Source organism: Mercenaria mercenaria, chromosome 2, assembly GCF_021730395.1.
Source record: "Mercenaria mercenaria strain notata chromosome 2, MADL_Memer_1, whole genome shotgun sequence".
NCBI lineage: Eukaryota > Metazoa > Mollusca > Bivalvia > Venerida > Veneridae > Mercenaria > Mercenaria mercenaria.
The window spans coordinates 65,569,155-65,589,896 of record NC_069362.1 but is presented as its reverse complement, the minus strand read 5'-3'; the positions used below and the strand labels follow the sequence as shown (position 1 = coordinate 65,589,896).

At 36.0% G+C, this 20,742-nt stretch overlaps 1 protein-coding gene across 5 annotated transcripts in view; it reads left to right on the top strand.

Annotated features, from left to right (window-relative positions):
* The window catches only part of LOC128555188 (scaffold attachment factor B2-like), a 31,262-nt gene extending 10,788 nt beyond the window's left edge, over window positions 1-20,474 (top strand). The window contains exons 2-23 of one of the 5 annotated variants that reach the window (XM_053536792.1): window positions 1,273-1,390; window positions 1,767-1,801; window positions 2,461-2,571; window positions 3,167-3,229; window positions 3,651-3,716; window positions 5,048-5,093; window positions 5,792-6,449; window positions 8,019-8,050; window positions 8,318-8,403; window positions 8,780-8,929; window positions 9,136-9,241; window positions 9,471-9,737; window positions 11,101-11,295; window positions 11,563-11,732; window positions 11,916-12,079; window positions 12,886-13,014; window positions 13,464-13,577; window positions 13,936-14,202; window positions 14,865-15,178; window positions 17,095-17,111; window positions 18,526-18,702; window positions 19,749-19,814. In XM_053536792.1, the coding sequence (XP_053392767.1) occupies window positions 1,273-1,390; window positions 1,767-1,801; window positions 2,461-2,571; window positions 3,167-3,229; window positions 3,651-3,716; window positions 5,048-5,093; window positions 5,792-6,449; window positions 8,019-8,050; window positions 8,318-8,403; window positions 8,780-8,929; window positions 9,136-9,241; window positions 9,471-9,737; window positions 11,101-11,295; window positions 11,563-11,732; window positions 11,916-12,079; window positions 12,886-13,014; window positions 13,464-13,577; window positions 13,936-14,202; window positions 14,865-15,178; window positions 17,095-17,111; window positions 18,526-18,699 (3,282 nt within the window). In that variant the 3' untranslated portion in view covers window positions 18,700-18,702; window positions 19,749-19,814. Of the gene's footprint in view, window positions 1-1,272; window positions 1,391-1,766; window positions 1,802-2,460; window positions 2,572-3,166; window positions 3,230-3,650; window positions 3,717-5,047; window positions 5,094-5,791; window positions 6,450-8,018; window positions 8,051-8,317; window positions 8,404-8,779; window positions 8,930-9,135; window positions 9,242-9,470; window positions 9,738-11,100; window positions 11,296-11,562; window positions 11,733-11,915; window positions 12,080-12,885; window positions 13,015-13,463; window positions 13,578-13,935; window positions 14,203-14,864; window positions 15,179-17,094; window positions 17,112-18,525; window positions 18,703-19,748 lie in introns of all 5 variants that reach the window. The other 4 variants (XM_053536790.1, XM_053536789.1, XM_053536791.1 and 1 more) reach the window with 4 other exon arrangements.
* The last annotated feature ends 268 nt before the right edge of the window (window positions 20,475-20,742 follow it).

The following is a 20,742-nucleotide window of genomic DNA, read 5'->3' as shown; positions in this document are numbered from 1 at the left end:
ATGTTACCCACAATAAAATCTTGGACAAGTTCGATATTGGATCATCTAGGATCAAAAACTAGGTCACCAGGTCAGATCAAAGGAAAAGCTTTTTAACACTGTAGAGGCCACATTTATGACTGTATCTTCATGAATCTTGGTCAGAATGTTAAGCTTAATGGTCTCGAGGTCTAGTTGGAATCCGGGTCATAAAGGATCAAAAACTAGATCACCAGGTCAAATCAAAGGAAAAGCTAGCTAACACTTATGACCATATCTTAATGAAACTTGGTCATAATGTTGATCTTGATGATCTATAGATCAAGTTCAAATCCGGGTCAGGTGGGTTCAGAAACTAGGTCACTAAGTCAGATCAAAGGAAAAGCTTGTGAACACTAGAGGCCACATTTATGACTATCTTCATAAAACTTAATCAGAATGTTATTCTTGATGATTTTTAGGTCAAGTTCGAATCTGGGTCATGTGGGGTCAAAAACTAGGTCATTGGGTCAAATCAAAGGAAAAGCTAGTTAACACTTTAGAGGCCACATTTATGACAATATCTTAATGAAACTTGGTCAGAATGTTAATCTTGATGATCTTTAGGTCAATAGGTCAGGTGAGCGATACAGGGCCTTCATTGCCCTCTTGTTTTTAATCACTGGCGCTTTACAGAACCACCGCTCAAAAAACGTGTTTTCAAAAAACAAAATTGCAAAAACATATTGTTTTATTTCTTCCCCTTTGACGTACAACCATGCAGAAGAAAAAATGTGTCGCTTACTCCGAGAAGAAAAAAGGTCTTGTTCTTCAAATACCTTAGGAATAATACCCGCCATGACAAACAATTCGAGTCAATCTTTCAAACAATTGGGAATTTCTGTAATTCTATTTTTGAACTAAATACCTTATGCATGACCTGTAAAACCAATTGAAATTTTCGATATGTACGATGCCCAATCAGCATCCTTGATATGCAATTTATGAAATGTCTTATGGCTGTGCCAATGAAAGATCCTGGCCTGTATTTCCAAAGATTTGAAGTTATTTTGATGGAAATGCAACAACATTCAGGTACATGCTAGCTAGTCTCTCTTGATTCACAACACCCATCATAAAAAAGGTCTTAAGAATTTGATCCTGGAATGTTTCTACAACTGTTGTTACCTGTTTGAGGTGTGTAAGTCCTGTGATGGTGAGTGATAGTTCTAACAAGGCTTTTAAATAGTTTATTCTGCTGAAAATTTTTGCAATAATAAATTGCATGGCAACAGATTTTAATATGTTTGGCAGGCATTAGAAGAAGAAGGCCATGACCCATCTACAATTGAATTGGAAGTAACTGACTCACCAGCAGGGAAGAAAACTCCAGCATCAGCAAGGAAAGCACAATCAAAAACAAAATCCGATGGTAATTAATCTACCAGCTGTTTTCTATTGTTTTGTCTTGATCGTTATATTGATTTATGTTTAAAACAATGCCCAGTGAACAAAGCTGTTGACAAAATCAATGTAAATTTGATTTTAGAGAGAACAAAACAATTGATTCAGACTTTTGTAGCTATTTAATGTTCATTATAGAAGAGGCAGCATGAGCAGTAAGTCACTTTAATTACAATAAGTAAATAAATACTGATTGCATACATTCATTGAGCCAGGTAGTTCTGGTTAGTTCTTACGTTTAAAATGCAGCAGAAATGTATTTAGCATAATGAGGAAACCAACTCACCTCATGTCAAGTCACAAGTATCAAATAATGTAAAGCTGTTCTGTGAATTTTATTTCAGAAGATAAAGACACTGAAGACAAAGATACAGAAAAGGTAATTTAATATTTTGAAACTTTGACATTGATTTGAAACTTGAACAGCGGTAATTATGTCTCTCACATTTAATGGAGGAGACATATTGATTTAGTGCTGTCTGTCTGTATGCCATAAAGTTTGTCCTTGCAGCTCCTCCAACACCACTGGATGGAATTACACTTAACTTCACAAGAGTGATTAATGGCCAGCCTAGTTTTGCACATTATCTGGTTTGATGATTTTCAGTTACGGCCCCTAGATTCATCAAATTTTATGATGTTTTGATCACTTCTGTTACATCATTGGGCATATTCCTATCAAACCTTACAGGATTAATCAGTGCCAAGCCTCATTGTGCATATATCACGAAAATGTCGCCTAAAAATAACAAATGTCGCGCTAAAAGTTTGCTCGGGATGTTGAATTCTGCATGTGAGGAAACCATCCAACGGAAGGTCGGTGATTCTACCCAGGTGCCCCCTGGTGATGAAATAATGCATGGAGGGACACCTGTGGTCTTCCAGCATCAAAGCTGGAAAGTCACCAAATGACCTATACTTGTGTCAGGGCAATGTTAAAGCCAGCAAAAACAAAAAAAATCATTTGACATGGGACATTATCCTTTCTGACATGATTTACTGTGTAGAAGTAAGAGTTGCTGTGATTTAATATTTCAGTTGGAAGATGATGCTGAAGAAGAGGAGGCTGAAGATGTCTCCTTGGAAATAATTGAACCTAAAATAGACACAGTGGATCTCACAGAAGAGGATTCAAACTCTGTAGAACCTGTAAGTGACTGTAAAAAAATCTTGCATTAGAAGAGGGCTGGAAACAGTGTTTAGTGTGTGTGTTTAATACAGATTTTTAGAAAGAATCCATGTTATCACTGAAAACAAACTGAATATTTCCAGTTTTCTGTCAATTGAAATTTTACGGAAAATATCTTGTGTATTAGTGATTTCTAGAGTAATTGTGATGTGGAAGGTCATGTTTGTCATGTCCTTGATAATTAATGTCGTCTTTGATACTGTGTGTATGTATTGGTTAGACTGATCAATGTGATATTCTTACCAATACAAAATTATCAATATTTGACATAGGATATTTTTATAATTAGAAATATGTGTCACAGAGTAACACTCCTAAAAATGATGCATGTACAAATTTAATTTTGAATTATCTCTAATCTGTAGAGAATTCAAATGATTTCAGCATTATTTTTAATCATGACATCAGAATCTAAAGTGTTAGCTAGCCTGTCTTCAGAATCACAATGGTCAAAAAGACAGCATGTACAAATTAAAACTGATCATAAATTGCTTCATTGAAGTTACTGTAGTTAATGAAACTAATGTTCCGTACCCATATTCTAATATGTTCCAGGCAACTGACAACAAACTTAATGAAGAGAATACTCAGGTAGAGAATGCTCTGAAAGAAAATGAGGTAAGTTTTGAGATCACATGTCTTTTTCCTTTTTTAGCTTGACTTTTTGAAGAAAAAAATAGAGCTATTGCTCTCGCCACAGCGCCGGTGTCACTGTTGGTTAAAGTTTTTGATAAAGTCTCTGTTACTATCAAAGCTATTGACTTGAAACTTTAAATAGCTATTTTCTATCAGTCTACACCAGGAGAAACAATCCCCATTACTCTTACTTGAAATTTGACTAGAGTAAAGCCCCTTTTTAACTTAGAATTTTTTGGTTTATGAAGTTTTTACTAGCACTGAGAAAAGTCGAGCGTGCTGTCTTACAGACAGCTCTTGTTACAAAAAAAATACATGTATATGCATGTCTGCTCATACTGAAAATGTTATGTACTTTGGGGAATTGCTATGGTGTATCAGAACCTGTTGACTTTGTTTACAGACTGAGGTTCCGTCAGAGCAGAATGAAGTGAATCAGTCAAATGAGCAATCTAACGAGGAACCAATGGTAACACTTTTTTCAATGAATGTCAATAGTTTGTTTTAATATTAGGTGTCTGTAAGCATTACCTGCTTAGACCCAACAATAAAGTGTTTATACTTACAAGTATGTTTCCCAGAGTCAGAACGATAATAGTGCCTGTTTTGTCAAGCTGTGAATGTCTTCCAGTCATTTTACTCTTTCTTAGATGCTTCCCTATGAGGCTGTCACCTAGCTGTGTTGGGGAAAATTAATGATGCTAAATTGGTTCCTGTAACATTCAGGGTTTGCACAGCCTTGAAAAGTACTTGAATTTGGAGCTGCTGCATGAAAAGTACTTAAAAATAAAAAAAGTCCTTAGAAGTACTTGAATTTCCATAGCAAAATGAAAAGTACTTAAAAAGTGCTTAAATTCTCTGGAAAAGTCCTTAATTTTCCATAATCTTAAATCTTTCGAGCAGAATAATCCCTTTTAGATCAGTAAAGTAGTGAAAAATGCGAATGTCTTGTAAAAATCGCTTCGCATACGACGTACGAATTGTATTGAGTATGAAATGTTTAATGGTTTTCACGACATGTGATTATTATGCGCACGGTATTGCCTGTTTCCGATGTCAAAAAATTCAAGAAAAATGGCGTCGAAGAACAATTGTGTGTTCGATAAAAAATGGTTATTGACATATCCGTGGTTGTCGGACCACGATAACCGGAACAAAGCGATGTGCAAGCATTGCAATAAAACAATAGACATTGGATCTATGGGCGAATCAGCTGTAAAACTGTATTGTACACTGAAAAAAGCTATTACTTAGATTCATTTTCATATAATTCAATTAAAATATGTCTACTTGGTTAACTATGCTTATTTTCAGGAATACTGGTGTTCTCTTGTAAGAATTATTCTATATATAGGTGTAATTCCCAACTGTATATTGACTATTTCTTCCATTTGTCACCATTGGATAGTCCTTGAAAATCTAAGCTAAGTCCTTGAAAAGTCCTTGAATTTTTTGTCAACTTGGCTGTATGAACCCTGACATTGTGTGCAGGTGTATTATCTTCACACAATTATAAGGGAATGTTAGCACATGATCTAAATTGTTGCAGAAACATACAAAATAAGCAGGAAATAAATGTGGTAGAAACATTTCCTTGCCATCCCACAAGTGTTTTCTCTCCATTTCTTGAATTAAAAGCTTGAAGCCTGTGAACCTTGGTTATTTCTCAGTAGGTTGGTTGTGATAATTGCTTTACAAATTTTAGTTCAATTTTGTAATAAAACAGAGATATTTTAAGATATTATTAAAGCATAGGATCATGATCTGACATGACATTTTTGAACAAATTGTGATTTTCAGGAAACAGAAAGTGAAATAAAACAAGAAGAGACTAAAGAGGAACCAGGTATTGTAGAATCTAAATGTGACCTCCAGTTATCTCTAACTTGTAGGTTATTTCTAATTTGAACAAGATGACAATGTCTAGGTTAGGAATACACACATAAAATTTTATTGAATCAGAAATACATTTTTCACAAATTGAAAATTATTTGTCCACTAAGATTCTTTGGCCCAATATTCCCCTTTTCACTCATTTTGGCAAAAAGTTGGTATGTAAGCAGAGATTTGATGGTATTGCCACGATTGAAGAAAACAGTTTGACAAGCTATGTACTACAAGTAGAAAACACCCGATGAACCATTACCATGGACTTTTGTCACTTCCCATATACACCAGATTTGATAGTAGTGAAACATCTGTAGAACTGTCCAGGGAACTATGGAATTATGTGTGCTGCAGAGGTTGAAAAGAGAGCCCAATGGAAATTTAGAAGAACAGTGTTTTGAAGTTGTGAAGATGAAGTAATGCTTATTTCAAAACTGTCTTCATGTGCAGTTCAGTGTATTCTTGACAACCGGATATTTATGATGACTGGCCAAAGAAGATGGAAAAATCATTGGCAAATTCGAGACCGACCAACAAAGTATTGGTAAATTTGGTAATTAGTAAGTATGCCCATGCCCTTGAAAACTTCCCCTATTTCATCAAGCAGCTCATTGTTTTATGTATATTTCAACTAGACAATTTTTCTGCTTTCTGTAGCCCAAGCAACCCCTAGTTCTGTTACAACTGAGACTACTGCTAAGCCTGCTGTTAGCGAACAGCAGGAAAACAAACAAGAAACTACTGAACTAACTGATAGCGATGTTGACAAACCAACTGCTGTTGCTTCTAGTGAAGGTGAACAAACCACTGCAAAGGTTGATGATTCTTCAAAGACAGCTAGTGAACCTATGGAAACAACGGAAGTGAAAGCAGACTCTGCCGTGGAATCTCCAGAAAAAGCTAAAATAATTTCAGAGACTTCACCAACAAAAGGTGATGATGCTGCTACAGCAAAGGCAGACATTTCTGTAGTAGGAACATTAGCTGGGGAGGGCAATAAGGGGGCAGATGATAAACCAGAAAAAGATAAAGGTGGTGATGATAAGGCCGAGGGACAACAGAAACCTGAAGGTGATAGTGAACAACTAGAGGTGCTGGTGGATGACACACAAAACGATCTGGATGCAGATCTACTAAATTCTCAGAGTTCAGCCAAAACTGAAGGAACTAGTGAGGCCAAGAGCAATACTGATGGTAAAGATACAGGTCCAGCCACTGGCGAGAAAACCGAAAGTGGTGATGCTGGGAAAATGGATGCTTCCAAAACTGGTGAAGGTGAAACTAAGACAGAAGACAAGAAACCTGATGAAAAGAGGTTGGTAGGGTTTGTATGAATAATTTTGTCATGTATATGGTGTCTTTGTAGATTTTTCATTTCAGCTGTTTCGTTTGTTTTCATCTAGACTGATTTTGGATCATCGCCGAAATTCAACAGAACTTAATATTGCTTCGGTACTTGTTGCTGATTTTGTTTGATTTCACCAGGCAGCAGAGATCTCTGATTCAGTGAAGTGAATTATGAGGTAGTATGCTGTCTTTCCCACAAACCAGATTTCTCTTGTTCTGGAAGTTAGTGGCCTTTGGGGTATATCCAGTTGGAGACAGAACCAGTGGCCATTGTGATGCAGATGATGTCGTACGTGTCCTAGTGTTGCATCCAGACATGACAGAAGAAAACTTATGTCAAAGCAGTTGCCTTTTTTTTTCCTCACACAGTTTATTTGATTGTTCTATACACAGTTAATTTTCGAGTTTGTTTCCCTTTTCAAATTTCATTGAAAGAGTTTTAATAGAGTGATGTACAGTTTAAGCAAAACTCAATCTGTTCATAGACTTACACATTTCCAGCTACTTTAAACATTGGATGAATAAAGGTCATGAACACTTTACTTTGTACGTATTTCTGACATGATCAGAAACAGTTACATTGTTTATATCTAACCTAACATAGTATTGGAGGTTGATCAATATTGTTTGAAAGTTTGATGATGTTTGAAGCTCTTGAATATCTATGAATTACTGGTTTTCTATTGATGACAAATGTATTAAAATGCAAGATACTTAGAAATATACTGTCAATTATTTACTGTACGCAAAACTGAAGTAGATTTTAGACAGTATCTGACTGCTAAAATACAATGATAATTCAGTTTTCTTGAGAAATAATGCATTTGTGGGATTTTGGGCTGTATAATTATGGGCTTCTATGCCTCATAGTATTCACAAAATCACAGCTATCCATTTCTAAAATTGTTACCGGTACCTTGCAAATGATTAAATACTAAATACAACTAAATTGTTGTGCCTTTTTGGCATTTCTTCAATCAATGACCAAGGCATGAATACAGTGTATTATCTATGTGTAATATTGCCAATGTTTGAAAAATTTTAGTGTTGTGTAAAGGTAGTTTCACTCTTGCATGTCTTTGTTTTGTTCTATATTCTGATTTGATTTCCTGTTAAACAATGAAGAAAGTCCAGCTATGTTTTATCTGTGATCAACATATTTTTGATCAAAATATTTCAGTGGACATGCAAGAATGAAAACAGTCAAGATCTTTTGTGGTTTATTGTGTAGTTTACCAAGGTTCATCCTTCAGATGCTTGAATATCTAGCTTCCTGGGCTAAGGCCCTTGTAGCTCAATTCCTGCACATCTGAGCTCTGAACTGTGATAAAGCAAGTGACAAACCACTTGAAGGCCTTGATTATTTGATAATTGATTGTAGTCTTTTGATTAATAAGGTTATAAATGTAATTATGAAATCTTATTTAGAAATAAGTAATAAAAAGTTTGTATACTTTTCTATCGTTGAAATGAAACAAGTTTGTATAGAGGTTTATAAGCTTGTACTAACATTATTTGTTCTGGTTTTGTGTTTTAGTGCTACCAAGGACACAAAAAAGGATGAAAGATGTAAGTTTGACTTTTATCATTGAACACAAGCTTTTAACTAACTGTTTATCTGAAGTAAATCAGAGGTTAACTTAAGAGTCAGAATGTCCTAAGTACATAGAAAGAAAGAAGTCACTAACTTTCTTTTGGCATTAACCTCTCCAAATGTTTTCTTATTTTCTCACTTGCATAATTGAATGAATAAACAGAAATGGTTTTAGATGGAAAAGGTTGAAGGCAAACAGACATGAAGATAAATGTAATTTATGAAACTTTGATATTTGACAGCGGGAAGCCGTAATCTATGGGTGAGCTCTTTGTCAACCACGACTCGAGCAACTGATCTCAAGGCACTGTTCAGTAAATATGGAAAGGTAGGTGAAACAGCAATCTTCAATATCTTTGTTAAGGTGTAGAATAGTACACTTAAACATACCTTTTATATGCCTGGTATTTCAGGATATGTTATGTACAGATTGATAATGCTCCCTACTTCAAGTGATTACATAGGTAATGTGAACTGTTCTCATTGTAAGTTGTCCAGCTAGCTTATAGGTCAGAGCTGCAGCTTTTTCTTAAGGTATTACCAGGAGGGCTGCCTGTGTATGGTTGTACTACATTACACCGCAGTGCCATGAGGTGCACCTTGGGGTTTCCTTGCTGAAAAGTGGCCATATAATGTGGTATTTGTGTTTATATTTTTAAACAGAAATGTTTTCAGCATTAAATTACAGACAAAAATATTTTCAGGTGGTTGGTGCAAAGGTGGTGACAAATGCCAGAAAACCCGGCTCACGATGTTATGGGTTTGTTACAATGTCTTCGGCAGAAGAAGCAGCCAAATGTATCCAACAGTTACATAGAACGGAACTCCATGGCAAAATGATCTCAGTAGAAAAGGTTTGTAGTGCACGTTCTGTAACTGTTAAGTGTTTATTGCTGTTACATGTTAGTAAATTTGACATTAGTCTGTCTCGTGCTCGATGTATTTAGAGTTTCACATATGAATACACACTGTGAAACTATTAGTAAATATAGGAGACTAATTTTCATTGCTGTCTTAGTTCTGTTTTGAATTCCAACAAGTGTTACTTGTATTTTGGCAGGCGAAAAATGAGCCAGGATCTGCAGCAAAAAGTCAGCAAACAAGCAAGAAACCTGAACAGAAGAAGACAGAGCAGAAAAGTACAACACCTGTGAAAAAGGAAGAAGGTGAGAAAAAATGATTGAAATTAGTTATGTCACATTCCTTAGCAGAAATCCCACTCAGACTTCAATATTTATGTAAATTTATAAATTGTTCAAAAGTTGTGTGACGAAGGAAGAAAATAGTTCTTAACATTTTGTTAAATAGTTGTATTTGTCGGCTCTCTTGCAGACCTTAAATCAATCTTATATTGTTGACAGCTTCAGATTTAAGATGTGATTCTTTTATTTACAGGTAAGACAGACGGGGATAAGAAAGATGAAAGTAAAGACAAGAAAGATGTTGATAAAAAAGATGAGAAGAAGGACGATCGTAAAGACTCTCACTCGCATCACAGCCCACACTCGCATCATGGTCGAGATCGTCATGATCACAGTCGTGACAGGGACCGTGGACATGGACGCTACAGTAGCAGACACGACTACAGACGTGGCTCTCGCAGGTCACCTCCTCACAGACACAGGGATAGCCGCGATCATAGGAAATCTACAGATAAGAAAGGTCAGTCTTTTATTGATACATTTATATTTATATCTCGACTATTTGAAATTTTTTAAGTGGTAGGGCTGTTATTGTCCCCTATTTTGTTGGCATCTTCATTACAAAGTTTTATATTATGTAAGCAGGTTTCACTAAAAAAAATGGTGAACAGCTCTTGTTTTCCTGTTGTTGTTTCATTGTATCTGTCATAGATCATGTTGTCATACCATGTTATATCAAGTGTCATTGGTCATGCGTTTTCTCTGTGGCATGTGTGTTAAGTTTTTCTTCAAATGTAGAGAAGTAAACATATTTCTGGAACATTGGAATATAAAATTGGTTAAGCCTTCTAATTATGTCTCCCACCACACAGTGGCGTGGGAGGCATACTAATTTATTCCAGTCTGTGTGTTTGTATGTGTGTGTGTGTCTGTCACAAAGCTTGTCCGCACTCTAAGTCGAACATTTCTCATCTGATCTTCACCAAATTTGAACAAAATGAGTTTGACCATGAGACCTCGGCCAGTTCGATAACTAGCCAAATCGGTCTAGGCATTTTGGAGTTTTGGCCCTTGAATTACGAAAAATAGGCCTTTTTACTCTTGTCTGCACTCTAAGTCGAACATTTCTCATCCGATCTTCACCAAACTTGAACAAAACGTGTTTGACCATAAGACCTTGGCCGAGATAGATAACTAGCTAAATCGGTTCAGGCATTTTGGAGTTACAGCCCTTGAATTACGGAAAAATCAGCCTTTTTGCTCTTGTCCGCACTTTCTTATCCTATCTTCACCAAATTTGAACAAAATGTGTTTGACCACATGACCTCGGACAAGTTCGATAATGAGCCAAATCGGTCCAGGCATTTTGGAGTTCTGGCCCTTGAATTTTAGTGAGTAAACAGTATATAAAGACTTGCTATTTAGATGATTAGGCAGTTGTTGGAGACATTCATTTTTCTCAAAAGCAGCTCTAGTTTACATTTTGAATATGATAACTTCATATTCCCTTCTAAGCTGCTTATAGTGTTACCAGTACTTGGTGTTACCAATGCTTCAAGGTTATTATGTTGTAGTGTGCACATTTAATTGATGCTCAGCATTAAGAGGATAGTGCTAGGACTGGTCAGCCCGGTGTCAGTATAATGTGACTGGGTGGGGTATCATGCCACGTGTCTACGGCGTGATATTCCAGTGAAGCAGCACAATAAAGTTGGGCATTGTGCTCACTGCTACAAGTAGACACCGTCGTTTATATGACTGAAAAATTGTTGAAAATACGTTAAACCCGAACACACACACACATTTAATTGACAGATTGAGTTGTTTCATTATACATGTGTGTTGTGTTGTGTGTACAAATGTGACATGCTTGTATTTCGAAGTTCATGACACAGATGCAAAAGACAAACCACGTACAGTTGTGATGGATAAGAGCAAGGGAGAGCCTGTGATCAGTGTACAAGGAGATGATAAAAAAGAAGGAGAAAAACAACCTGAGGATCAAGCTAAGAAGGAAGTGAAGATAGAGGGAGAAGATACCAAAAAGGACACCGAGGAAGTCAAGCCTGCAGAAGGAGGTTTGTTTTAATGTTGATAAGAAATTTGTACAGCAAATGTCAGAACATTGATGAAGACTTCAGTTGAAAGTTTTGCCTGACCGTAAGGTAACATTTATGAACTCATAGTCTTAGATCCTCAGAAAATTTGTAGTACAATTTTAATAATTAGATGTATAAATTTATGTTGACCTACTCTGCAGTACAATACAATGTTGATCTAAGATATCACGTAATTGAAAATGACAGTATAGATCTTAAAATTAATTCTTGTGCCTATTTCTACAGCAGCAGCAGGAGCAGCAGCAGCAACACCAGTCGAAGAGAAGAAAGAGGAATCAAAAGATGGAAAGGAAGGAACAAAATCTGAGAGTGGTGAAAAACATCGCTCAAGATCTCGTGGAACCTCATCAAAGAAAGATGACAAAAAGGATATTGTAACCCTTGACAGAATTAAGGTATTCACAGACTTTGATTTATTGGCATAATTTATGTATAAAGTAAATGAAGTCTTGTAGAATTGAGAATAATTTTGATAATGTACAGTGGTAAATATGATAATACCTGATGCAAAATGGCAAAAACCTTTTGATAATACATGTATTCAGATGTAACTGTTTGTTGCATGCTTTGTTTTAAAGGAGGCAAGAGAACGTGAAAGATTACGTCAGATTGAGAGACGTATCAAAGATCAGGAGAGGCGCAGACAACGTGAATTATTACGTGAGAGACAAAGACAACGGGAAGTTCAACAGAAACAGAGAACTGAGGCAATCAAACTAAGCAGGGAAAGAGAAAGACTAAGGTTTTAATGTCTGCTATATATTTATTAGCTGTTTTTGCCTCTTATATATGTGCAAGTATAAGGGGAGTAGTGGTTTTGGGGTCACAACCATGACTTCTGATATGACACCAGTACTGATTTTTCCAGGAAGTGCCCTTGGTCAAAATTGACAATGTCCGCTCGATAAGTTCACTTAGAGTAAGTTTTCTCAGAACTAAACATAGCTTATTATCCCCCGCCAATTCCTCACCACAAACCCTTTGGGCGGGGGATACCAATTCATTTAATTTGCTTGTAAAGACGGTGTATAAGATCTATGCCAAGTTTGATAACCAGTTAGTTCAAATCAGTTCTTTAAAACTATGGCCCATGAATTACCCACTTTGCAAAAACTGACACTGTCTGCTCTCTAGCTTGTGTAGGTTTTATCAGTTGTTCTATAAACTTTGCTCACAATGTTCAAGGGCACATAATATATCTGACAAGTTCAGTTACCAGATGGATAGTCACAGTCGTTCAGGAGTTCTGACTGCTGAATTACTAAAAATTACGAAAATTAAGCACTTCTTATCCAGTATTCCATAAACTTAGAATGTTTCTTGGCATATTATCTTGGCCAAGATGTGTAATCAGAAGGATAGTATTAGTTGCTGTGAAGTTACGTCCCTTGAATAAGTCAAAGTTCAGAAAATTTACAACTGGTCTGCTAAATAAGCAGAGTTTCTTAAAAGTGAAAAGCAGTTAGCTGTGAAGAGCGTATTTTTGACAGTTTTATACTCGTGTGTGTTAAATGAAATACCTATGAAATGTAAAGATTTATTTTACAGGAGGGAAAGAGAAATGTTAGAAAAAGAGCGTTTGGAAGCACAGAGATTGGAACGTCTTAGACTGGAACAGATAGAACGTGAAAGACTGGAGAGAGAAAGGGAAGAAAAGAGACGATTAGAACAACTCAGGTAAGCTAACTAGAAACATGGTACCCCTTTTGCTTCTTTACATCATCTCTGTGTTAAAAGCATTTACAAAACGTGATTAATCAGTTGTGAAAGGTATATTTTGTAATTTCATTTCAGATTTAAATTGGTTTGCAAGCATTTTCTTATTGACTTTTCCATGTAAAAAGTAAGTTGTTATGAGTGGTAGAAGCATTATGTAAAAATTTGCAGAATATTAATTGCCATCCCTACTGAGTATAAAAGCCAAGGCAGTTGTTTGTAAACAAATGCACCCAAACTTACTTTTAATGGAATAGCCATGAGTAAGATTGCAAAAACAATAACTTGCTGTAAAATCTAATTAGCAGATTTATAGATTAGGAGTGTGGTAGCTGTTGTTGAATAACTGCTATCAAACTTTTATCTGGAAACGCTTGTTTTACTATCAAGCTTGATGTTATAAATTGCAGAATACAGGAAGAGCAGCAACGTAGGGCAACTAAGAGAGCTTATGATGCACGAGATAGAGATGCCTACTGGGACTCTAAGAGACCCGCCCTGGCAGACAGAGCATATGGAGATAGGTTTGTAGTCATGGTTACAGTGAAAGTAATTTTATGCAGTGTAAAACAGGATGATTAATGTAATAAAAGCAGTAAATAAATAGGATTATGTTTCAGAAGAAACCGTCTTCACCTCATTCGACACCAGTATTTGTTTTCTTTAAACATTTTTGTTACTAAATCTTGTTGCTGTCTTCATAATGAAGGTAATTTATTATGATCAGGCAGCTCATCTACAAAATATCTGGTTGGTTTTGTGGTCACTGAAGCATTGATTTTGGTGTTCTTGATGGTATAATTGTCATGTTGATGTTGTCTTTTTGGTATTAATAGTTGTGAATTTAATCAGAAGTGTGACAAAATGAAATATATTTGATAGAATTGACAGAGATCGTGTTGATCGTGGTGGCAGAGATGTTGGAGGTGGTCGGTATGTTGAAAGAGTAACCCAGCAAGACAACTTGGCAGACAGTCGGAGAGTAGTTGACAGATTTGATCGTGGAGATAGGAGGGGTGTTGACACAAGAGGAGATATTGGAGCACGGGGTGGGAGACTTGATGATAGGAGGGACATGAGAGATATGGGAGGAAGGAGAGATGATAGAAATACTGCAGCAGTTAATGATAGAGGTGGCAGAGATCAGAGGTACAGTGATACGTTTGAAGTCTAGTGCTATTTGCTCAGGTGTAAGATAATATGTTGGCAGTCTTGCCTTCTTTTTAAACATAGATACATTGATAGGATGGTAGTCTAGTCCTACCTAGTGATGTATGGGTGCTTGAAGAAATGCATATTGAGCATATGGAAGGGCTTTGAGATAGAAAAAAGTTTGATCGAAGTAAATTTTATTAGGTAAAATGTGAAAAAAAAAACAGATATAAAAGCTTTACTTTATATTCTAGCAATGCTCAACCTGGTAAACAATGTGGACAATGGTAACACAATGTCTATGAGACTATGCAAAACATTTCTTAATGTAATATGTTTTTGCAAAAAAATTTCTTTTTGGGGCACTTTGATTTGCCCTTGTCCATCTGTAAGTCCAAATTTGTATTGTGCATATGTCAAAAAGTAAAAAGTAACAACTACCTTCTTTTAAAGTGCTGATTGAACAATTTTCAGCCTTGAAAAATAAGTATTTGACCTCCTCAGTAAACTGTTAAGTTTATCTCGGTGAACAATAACCTCAACTTCGTCTTAGATAAATGAAGTGGCTGTGTATTCCCATTCTTAGTCAGTAATTTTTTCGTAAGGGTCAGTTATCATTTTCTTTGGCAAAATTGTTTCAACCAAGTTGTATGATTTAGAAGAACTTTTTTGGAAAACAGGAATATACCAGCAGGCCGTGACCGTGGTAATGACAGAGTTGACCGAGCTCCAGCAGCACGAAACGATAGGGGAATGGATCGTACAGCAGACAGGGGTCAAGGCAGAGATGACAGGAGAGATGTTGGCGGTTCCAGCTACAGAGATTCTAATCAGAGAGATATGAGAGACCGTGGCATAGACAACCGAGGTGGAGATAGAGCAGGCGGTCGACAGAATATCACCTCTAGAGATAATAGATCAGATTTCAGATCAGATAAAGATCAAAGTTTGATGGGATCCAGGGATCACAGAGGTGAATTTTTATCACCATTATAAGACTGCACACATGTATGCTTGTTGATTATTTTAGCACACCAGAGCAGTTTACAACTCGTGATTAGCTTACAGGATCATTGGCTGTCTGTCATGTACACAGTTGGTTTGTGTTAATGAGTGAGATCAAACTATTGCATCAAGAGTCCTTGATGTGTTCTCAACCTGGGTCACTGTGGCTTTGACCTTGTCATTAAGATTTATGGTATTCAGGTGAACGTTACATCATGACCCTCTTATTTATTATAACTGGTTAAAGTCGTGTATTGAAAAAAAAGTAGCTTTTATTTTAACTGTTCAAAGTTGGTCACTGTTAGATCCTGTGCATATAGCGATAGAACTGTCTGTCCGTTTGTCAGCAGGAATCAGATTTTATCATTTTGCCTGCAGTTCCTTTAATGACCCAATTTAGTTCATACTCGCACACTACAATCCTTGTGGCAGGACTACAAACTGACTTATATATAGATGTCCTTGAACCTCATATGACCACCATCAAACTTAAAGAAAAAATTTTTATAGTTCTACAGCCGGCATATATGACCCATTTTTAATGCTCACACTCGTTAAATCTTCTGTGAAGACCAACAGACTGACCAAAATAAGATGATGTTGACCTTCATGTGACTGTAGCCTTCAAACTTTAAACCTCAGAAAAAAACACAACATTTTGATAAACAGATTTGACTGTTTTGCCTACAGCCCACATTTTGTTCATACTCTCACTCTGCAATCCTTCCGGGCAAGACATACAAACTAACTATTAATAAATGACCTTGACCCTCATTATGATCTTCACCTTCAACCTTTAGACCTTTAACAACATTTTTGGTCATACAGCTCACATAAATGAGCCAATTTAGTTCATACTCGCACTCAATTAACTGTTTGGCAAGACCTACCAAATAACCTATGTATAGATGACCTTGATCTTCACCTTTAAGCTTAAAACCTATAAAAACAGCATCTTTGGTCATACACATGAGGGCATGATTTTGCATTTTGAAAATGCAGCTCCTTGTTCCATGACTGTCAGCAGCACTATTTAACACAACTAAGAGGTTGTTAATCTTACAGTAAAATGATAGTTTTAAAACTTAAACTACTCCAGTGGCCATTTTCTAGTTCATTCACTTGGTAATTAGTTTCTGGATTCATTCTTGTTTGCTGTTTGCTTATACACTCAAAGGTTTCTGCACATGTTAAACAAATACATTAGGTCAAACAAAAAGTATGCTTGACCTAAGAAAATAGGGTAGATAGGTAGGTAAGTATGCAATCTTTCTCTTTCTACTTTTTGTGTGCCTCCCAAAATTTATTGGGGATGGGGTCACTTAGATTTCTGATGTCAGTATGTTTGTTTGTCCGTCCTGATGTCTGTCAGAATTTTTGTCCTGCATATCTCAAAAAGTATTTCACATAGAGTCCTCAAACCTCACTGGATATATATTCAGGATATGAAGTTGTGCACCAGGTGTTCTAATTGGGATTTCATACAACCAGACTAGAGTTATGGTCCTTGACTTTGTGAAAATATGCATACGGTCATGGGAGAGGAATATCCTTAAAATGTACGTTTTACAGCAGGGTCAGTCAGGTAACACTTGGGGTAGAGTTTTGTTTGGCCTTACATATGATGCAAATTTTGCATATCTTATTGATAAAATAAGGTTAAATCTAAATAGTAAGTTCTGTTCAGTTATGCTCTTATTTGTGACCAGAAAATCATTTGCAACATGCTGTGCAGGAACCTTGCAGTATTTCTGTTTGTATGGAACTTGGGGTTTGCATTTGTATGTGTCGAGAAGATGGGTATTATTGGGTCAAGTTACTGTTTGATTTTGACACTTGTTTCAAAAACTTTAAGTAGTGCATTTTATGTTTTGCATTCTCCAGGTTCCATGAAAACTTCTGTAAGTAGATTTGTATTTTAGTTGCTTGGTGATGGGTACATAAATATCAAGAAAGGTGTAATGCTATTGGATAAAGTACCTGGTGAATGTATATAGCTTAATTGTTTCAAGGAATGCTATGGTATGTTCAACGTATATTTTGGATAGAGAACAATTCTACCAGTGGCATTAACAGGTGCATAGCTTAATAAGCATGGCTTCAGATTCAGAAATAACTTTGAATTTTTGTCAAGGAAAAAAGCTAACCTCCTCAGTATTTATGTCATGCAATGACTTGAGATAGTGTCACTTTTCAGCTTGCTAAAATCACCAGAAATCTGAATATTTAAGATTGCACATCAGTAACATTCAGTCTGACTGCATGCTCCAGATTTAAGGTAGTTCTGCATGTTCTGATAAAAAAAATTAAGGTAGAATTTTGACTTTTACCCTAATTTAACGATTTGATTTTTTAAAAATTACAGCTATTAAAGGAGACTGATTTGTATTTTTGTTTCTTTTTTTTGCCTAATTGATTTGAAAGGAAAAAAAGTAACCTAATGCCAGGTTTCATAATGGGAGTCCCTGGGAACTATTATTTCGTTGACATTGTGTAAAAAAAAAATTCTTAAAATATAGAACTTCATTAATTTTCTCACAGTTGTTATTTGTCTATTTTCTACCTTCAGATAAAATGAATTGTATTAGTCCATGCACTTATTTTTGAAATATTTGTCTTTGATACAGGCAAACACAAAATTTAAAGCATAGTTTTTGACATTTTTAGCTCGACAATTTGAAGAATAGGGGAGCTGTCCTACCCGCCCAGGCGTTAACGTGTGCGTTAGCGTCACACAAATGTTAAAGTTTGCGTACCACCCCAAATATTTTCAAAGTCCATTGAGATATTGCTTTCATATTTTGCACACTTGTTACCATCATGACCCCTGTAAACAGGAGCAGACAACTCTGTCAAGCATTTTGACTGAATTATGGCCCCTCTTCGACCTAGAACATGTTTATTGTAATGTTAAAGTTTTACTCATAGCTTATAATTATACTATCAAGCATTGAGAATAGTCGAGCACACTGTCCACTGACAGCTCTTGTTTGAATTCTGTATTTTGTAAACATTCTTTAATATCTTAAATCTTTAAAAAGAATTAATAATTGCATCAGTTAGCAGAATGCCTTACCCGGATGTTGTTCTAAGTTTTCTGAATTACTGAAGTTCTAGTCCTTATGTAACAAACATGCAGATCTACCTTAAACATAACTTAGGGTCAAGGTTCGCATGAATATGATACAGTGTTTGGCATGATGCATTGTTTATTATTGTAAATATAAAAAGTCTAAATATCATACACCAGACACTTTTCCTTAATATACATTATAATAGTTGCATTCAGAGAATTGATTGTTTTTATTTGAACAGATAACCGTGGGTCGCAGCAAGATATACGGGGCTCGGGTGGCTCCCTCTCACAGTCGGGGAGGGGCAGCAACTGGCAGGGCCAGGGCAGGAGTGGGGGCAGCCAGGGCATTCAGGACCGCGGCAGGGACAGTGGCAGCAAGAGCTTCTCGAGGAATCAGACAGGAGGGATATTGAAAAGTAATTTGTCTTTCCTATTTACACCAGAAAAAAAGTCAACTGATATTTCTCACTTCTTGATATACAGTTAGGGTGTAGTGTTCTTCATGTTAGGAAGCCATCCAGCTGGCTTATGAAAGGCGGGGTTTTACTGAGGGGCTGCCCATGTCTGAAACAATGCCTGAAGAAGCACCTGAGGCCTTCTTTCATCTTCAAAGGTGGAGAAGTTGCTTTATGATTTAAACTGAAACAAACAAAATAAACAATACCTCTATGATAGACTTTATTACTTAGACCTTACTGCTGTTTCACCAGAGGACACTTCTGGTTTGCTCCCTGACAGTCAGTCTGTCACACAAAACTAAATCCTGTGATAACTTAAGAAGTACAAAATATTTTTCAAGAAACTTGGTACATGGATTGATCTCAGTATCGAGAATATGCAGGTCCATTTATTTTGTTGCTATGGAAATGAATGGTGAAAAAAATTACAAAAGTTGACTCTGATTAACTTGAGGAGTAAAGGAAAATTTTCCATGAAATTTGGTCATTAAGTTGAAGACATGGTGGAGAACATACACATTTTTTTCTGTTAGTCCATCAGTTCATTTGTTCTGTCACAATAGTTGCTTCTAACTTAAGAAGTATGAGATTTTTTCATAAAACATGAGACCTAGAAAGCATTATGGACCATACAGAAAATTGGTTAAACACCAAATATGTTATCCACGTAATGTAAAATCATTACTATTATTGTTACTTAAAATGTCCAGATAATTTTACTTTGTCCCCGTATCTGTCTGTTGTCACAAACAATATATCCTTTGTTAACTTGCTTATAGATGATAGGTTATTTGGAGACTACCTAATGCAGGTTCTTCAGTTAAATGTCAGTATGAAATGTCATTCCTGTTGTAGCAAAGTGACACATGGGACTTCTTCTTGTGGACAATTGCTCTTATATTATACCTTCAAATTTAATGAGGTTGATGATGTTAACATTGCAAAGAACAGAATTACAGATATATAACTGTTTGCCTAATGACACTTTGAAATTTGCATTCTAGGTAGTGGTCCACAAGGTGGAGGGGGAAACCAAGGGAGTTGGACAGGGTCACAAAGGACAGACAGTAGTCAAGTGAACAGACAGCCTGACAGATGGGCTGGCAATTCTTTAGTACAGCCTGAGGCTCGGCCAATAGCATACCAGACTGTTGGTGCTCCACCAGGAATCCTTGCCAATGTTCCTACAGGAATGTACGTAACAACATCTATGGCACCAGGTGCGCTCATGATGGCTGCTCCAACTCTACAAGGTCAAAATAGGCAACAAGATCAAAGATTTGATGCATATAAAACTTTGGGACCTAACATTAGAAGATACTAGTGTTCATACTCTTTTGTTAATCTTCATACTATATATTTGAAACAAAAAGAGTACAACAAAAACCTGTTCTAATAGTTTGGGAGATAGTGAAAAATACAATTATTTGTATTATTATATATGTTGGTCATACCATTTGGGCAATCATGTTGTATTTAACATATATAATTGTCTTACTCTATTTCAGAAAAAGAACTATTGACAAGGTAGTTGTGCATTTTGTAAAAATAATATTGGGAACATTTTAATAAAAGCATTTTATTAGCTTATTGTTTTTAAAAACAGTAAGATACAGAAATTTAGAAAATGAATTTTTACTTCATTATTTTGTCTCATCATTGTAAATGCATTTTACATTCATTGTGTACATCGTGATGAACTTTGTTGTTTAATAAAATAATTCCAATAATTTAGTGCAAGTCCTTTTTGGTCAAAAAATTATGTGAATCTCTATTTCTTGCAAATGAAGTTCAACAGACAAAATTGAAAAATGGTATCTGTAACATTGCTTAAAAGCTGGTAAGTGCTTGCCATTCAGTTACGTCCTTCTTTAAAGATTGAAGGTATGTGGTCAGTTAACGATTTAGTACCAGTACTTACCTTTCCTGCCAATTTACCCCACTTTAATCAGAGGTGAACGACAAATGTTCTTAGACAAAACACCTTTTAATAATCAT